Here is a 5172-nt window from a genome sequence, read left to right on the forward strand (position 1 = left end):
AGGCACTGATAATTGTAAAGGTCATACAAAGTGTAGGGGTGTTTGTTTTGAAAGATGTTTCTGCCTTTAATAATGTGTCCAGAATTTTGACTTATTAACTAGAACATACACTAAAGTAACCTAAATCTGCACATTCCACACATTAGAACCTGGAGATTTCTACCAAAATCATTCCATAATTCACTAATGTGGTGTAACAAGTTTTACTTTAGAGCGATAAAGTTTTCTTTTGTTAACTGGGTAAGAACTAGACATTTACAAAGGAAAAGAAAATCAAGTGATATCTCACCACCAATTCTAGTCATGTGTTCAGTTTAGGAGAATGATCGTCAGTGGATTTTGTGCCATAAGTATTTATGCTAAAAGATAAGTCTCTTATAATTGTGTGTCTCTGAAGCGTTTGTGCCACTATAAAGCCAAGGGCACCATCTCTGATCGTTCTGTGTCTTTCTGGGAGGGAAGCTAAGGCTGCTTTATATCCCAATAGAGGTATTCTAGGATATAAAAATAAGAAAAAATCAACATTATTACAGGATTCTCTGTCATAAACATCTAATAAAACACAACTCTGGTCTTATACATAGTAGTAGCCATAGATACATATTAGAGCTTGCAAGAAGAGTCTAGTACCCAACAGTCTGTTTTTATATTTGGGCTTAGGTGTGCATAAAATAATCACATTTGGGCAAAGAAGCTGTTTTGTTACTCCTTGTAAAGCTACAGTGCTTAAAAATGATGTGATAATTTAAATACATAGCTTGGACATTTCCAGTTCTGTTTCCAAGCCTTAGCTATGGGTGAAATTGTTTTGGGCTATGAAGATGGACTAGGGCATCTTGCAACTCATGATGCATTTGGTGCCCCTTAGTTCTTGTGTCCTGAGCAGACAGACTGACAATTAAAACTCATCAATTTTATTTTCAACATACTTTAACATGGATTCTATCCCTTGGGCTGAGCTCCAGATCTTCCTCAGCACCTCACACTCTCTCTCATTGGCCTGTTCCAACTCCAGCTTAATATTACAGCGAACCAGGGCCTTACATTCTTCCAGTACAATTGGATTGTAGGAGGCAAGCTCCTTAATTTGAATCATAACCTCTTGGGTGAAAGTTCCAGTCAAAAATACCTGAGAGACCAGGCCTTTGGTGCATGCCTCCCGTGCTGTCAGCTTTCGCCCAGCAATTAACATTTCATTGGCAGATGCTTTACCCATCATTTTGGGGAATGTAATAGAAGAACAGCCATCTGGACTCTGTCCAAAGGTCGTATAAGGCGTTTGGAACCAAGCCTTTTCATTAGCCCACACGAGATCACAGAGAGGCAGGATGGATGCACCTAGTCCAATGGCAGGGCCATTGACTGATACAACAATAGGCTTTTTAAATTGAATAAAAGTTTTCACAAAGTTCTTGATGGTGTCCACCATTTCAAGGCTTGCTCTGTTTCTGTCATTCCTTAAGTGCTTCACAAAGTACCCAAAATCAAGACCGCAGCAAAAGACACTTCCAGCTGCACTGAACAGCACGAGCTTGCTGTCATCTGCAGCAGCGCTATTCAGAGCATTAACCATTTCTTTAATTACTTCTGTATTCAGTGCATTTTTTTCTGTCGATCTAGTTGATAGCACTATCTGGGTGAATCCATCCTCTTTCTTCACTACAATGTCTCTGTATGTGCTGGCACTTTCTGTTAGCCTTATGGTGAAGTGCATCTTCTTGATAAAAGGCTGGTCTCTGCTGTCATCAGTCATATTTCTTTGCCCACCTTTCACTCTTGGAACTGAGGTATGCATGTCTGTTGTCCCATTGGCTGCTAATGGGTCTATTAATACCACTATACCCTTTTGGGTAGCTGAACCTGTGGCCATGGAAGCAGTACCTGAGCCAGACATCTGCGACATTAGTGGGTGTATCTGAGTCTTGTTCTGTATTCCAGTCTGTTCTGCACCAGGACGTGACAAAGGGTCCCGGAGGAGTTTCCCTTCTGTCACCTTGAAGACCACCGTGTCCTGCTGATCTGCTGCAATAGGGTCCAGTTTCTCAAGCTTCTGAAAGCCACTCACAGTTTTCTTGTGGTCAAAGGGGCTGTCAGGTGCAAGGGTCTCGATAGTTGAATTTATTATCTCCATATTCTTTGTGTCAGAGAGAATTGAAGCTGCCTTTCTCCTAACGTTCTTGCTGGCAGCAAATAACTTGCGGTTTTTGGACCTGTGGTGTTTATCAGTCACTAGCGTTTTAGGAGAGTTCTTAGAATAGTTTGCTTTTGTAGATCTGGAAGTTCCTCTTCTGGCATTGTTTGAAAAAATTCTACTGGTTGTAGTCCATGTCAGTTTTTTCTGTTTTTCAGCCTGTCGTCTATTAAAATCATGTACACATTTTTCACACTTCATGAGGTGCTGCTCTGGTTCCCAAGTGTCATCCTGTTTGTCATAACCTTTCCACCGAACCAAATACTGTGTATTCCCCTTTTTATCCTGTCTTTTGTCAACAATAGCTTCAACCTCAAACTCCTGGGAAGCCATGAGGAAAGACACGGGATTGGAACAGTTGCTGTGCCACCTTTGTTTCAGTTGCGTCTCCACATAGACACTTCTTTCTGCCTCCAGCTCTTCACCAGGTTCTGTGTATGGATGAACCTCTTCTATTTTGTCACCACTGGTGTAGTGAAAATTGTGCGAAATAGCAGCTATGCCATGTGCCTGAACCTCTCCACACTTACTGCCCGGTGGGACAGCTTGGGCTTTGTCTCATGGTGCATGACAGCTTGCTCAGTAGCCTCAGGTGAGAGTAGCTAAATCCACAGCCCCAACCCTCTGGTGTAGTACAGAAAGCTTTCTTCCTGCCTGTTACTCCTTTGTGTTTCTTTGTTTAATTGTGGTTGCTATGACGATTATATGGAACATTCTAACGTTATAACATTTTTAAAGTTACACTAGCTTACCTTCAGTAACATACAAAGCCTTTACTCCTGTATAATGTACCTCCATTATTTCACTTACTGAGTTCTCAAAATTATACCTTTATTGATTTTATGTCAAAAACACAAATTAGTGGTAGTTTTTTTATTAAATATATTTGTGTTTTAAGTTATGTGGGAACAAATTGTGGAGGTGCACATTGTTAATTGTTCTTTTTGTTTTGTTTTGTTTTGTTTTGTTATGGAGTCTCGCCCTGTCAACCAGGCTGGAGTGCAGTGGTGCAATCTTGGCTCACTACAAGCTCCGCCTCCCGGATTCACGCCATTCTCCTGTCTCAGCCTCGCAAGTAGCTGAGACTACAGGCACCTGCCACCTGGCCAGGTGAATTTTTTGTATTTTTAGTAGAGACGGGGTTTCACCGTGTTAGCCAGGATTGTCTCGATCTCCTGAACTCGTGATCCACGCACCTCAGCCTCCCAAAATGCTGGGATTACAGGCGTGAGCCACTGCGCCCGGCCAAATTTTTTATCTTACATATTTGTTCATGTATTTATCTTTACGTTAATCTTTGTTTGTTCATACTGCTTTTGAGTGTCTGTCCATTCTACCCTGAAGTACTCCATAAGACATTTCTTAAAGGGTAGTCTACTTGTAAAAGGTGCCAGTTTTTATATGAGAATGTCATAATTTGTCCCTCACCTTTGATGGACAGTTTGGTGGGTCATAATGTTTAGGCTTGACAGTTTTTTCTGACATCACTTGCAATATATTAGGCTACCGCTTTCTATCGTTTTAGTTTTCAGATAAGAAATCTACTGCTTTTCAGTGGTTATTCAGATAAGCGATCCACTGGTTATTTTTAGGGTCCCTTTTACATGACTAGCTACTTCCCCTGCTTCCCTTGAAAATCTTCAAGATTCTCTTTGTATTTATTTTAGACAGTTTAATTATCAGGTAAGTTTGAGTTTGTTTCTTTGAGTTTTTGTTACTTGGAGTCTGTTGAGCTCCTTGGGTACTTACTTATTGTCTTAAATTGTTGCATTCTTTATGACTATGTTGTTAAATAGTATCCACGATTTTTTGTCTCTTCCTTGGAACTTCCAAAATGCATATGTATGGCTGCTTGATGGTGTCCCTCAGGTTTCTAGGCTGTATAAATCTGCCTTGCCCCTTTTCAGACTCCACTGGTGACCACTATATGGTTGACTGACCCCAAGGGTGTGTATCACAGTGTGGGGACAGTGTGTCAGTTGGTCTCGCAAGGCTGATGCGTCCCAGAGCTCAATTCCCAGACTTCAATCATTGCAGTCTCATTAGTGCACTACGATCTAGAAATCTCTAACTGTGAGGTATCACACAGAGTTCTTTGTCTCATGGCCAAGAAAATTAAGGAGGATGGATGCAAAAAGGTTGAATCAAAACTTTTATAAGTGAAAGTTAAAAACTCTTCACATTGGGGGGTGAAATGTGAGTGGTTTACCTACCATGAGGCTGTGCTTTACGGTTTCTAAGGGCAGAGAAGTAAAGAAATGTGCTTAGTGTTCTTGGAGTAGGCGTTATTTGGCTTGGCCCTGAAACTTGGCCTTGGATTCATCTGGAGCTGAAGTGATGATTTGTAGAAGCTACAAGGCTCAGCCTTGGAACTTGGCCCTGGACCAAGAAGGAGCTGAAGTGACAGCTTGGCCTGAGACCTTGGCCTGGGATCAATCAAGGGATGAAGTAATGTCTCATGGCCACAATAATTAAGGAGGCTGGATGATGCAAAGTTCAAGTAGGAACTAAAGTAACACAACAGCCATCTGGACTCCGTCCAGATGTCATATAAGGGGTTTGGAACCAAGGCTTTTCATTAGCTCAGAAGAAATCACAAAGAGGCAGTGTGGATGCACCTATTCCGAAGGATGGGCCACTGACTGATACAAAAATAGGCTTTTAAAATTGATTGAAAGTATTCACAAAGTTCTTGATGGTGTTCACCATCTCAAGGCTTGTTCTGTTTCTGTCCTTCCTTAAATACTTCAGAAAGTACCCCAAATCGAGACCACAGCAAAAGACACTTCCAGCTGCACTGAACAGCACAAGCTTGCTGCCACCCACAGCAGCCCTATTCAGAGCATTAACCATTGCTTTAATTACTTCTATATTCAGTACATTTTTTATGTCGATCTAGTTTATAGCCACATCTGGGTGAATCTGTCCTCTTTCTTCACTGCAATATCTCTGTATGTGCTGGCACTTTCTGCTAGGCCCAT

General features: G+C 41.4%; 1 protein-coding gene across 1 annotated transcript; it reads right to left on the reverse strand.

Moving 5' to 3' along the window:
* Nucleotides 1-289: 289 nt before the first annotated feature.
* LOC129395566 (testis-specific chromodomain protein Y 1) lies at nucleotides 290-3315 on the reverse strand. The gene is made up of 2 exons (XM_055107042.2): nucleotides 930-3315; nucleotides 290-494 (listed from the first exon to the last, which is right to left on the reverse strand). Exons 1-2 carry the CDS (start codon nucleotides 2522-2524, stop codon nucleotides 302-304), a joined length of 1788 nt encoding a protein of 595 aa, XP_054963017.2. The 5' UTR covers nucleotides 2525-3315; the 3' UTR covers nucleotides 290-301.
* Nucleotides 3316-5172: the final 1857 nt, after the last annotated feature.

The sequence above is a fragment of the Pan paniscus genome, chromosome Y (assembly GCF_029289425.2).
Source record: "Pan paniscus chromosome Y, NHGRI_mPanPan1-v2.0_pri, whole genome shotgun sequence".
Lineage (NCBI taxonomy): Eukaryota > Metazoa > Chordata > Mammalia > Primates > Hominidae > Pan > Pan paniscus.

Coding starts and splice junctions, on each gene's coding strand:
- LOC129395566 (XM_055107042.2), bottom strand. CDS start 2,524: ATGGCTTCCCAGGAGTTTGAGGTTGAAGCTATTGTTGACAAAAGACAG. Junction 495..929: donor GGGATAGAATCCATGTTAAA/GTATGTTGAAAA, acceptor TTTATATCCTAG/AATACCTCTATTGGGATATA.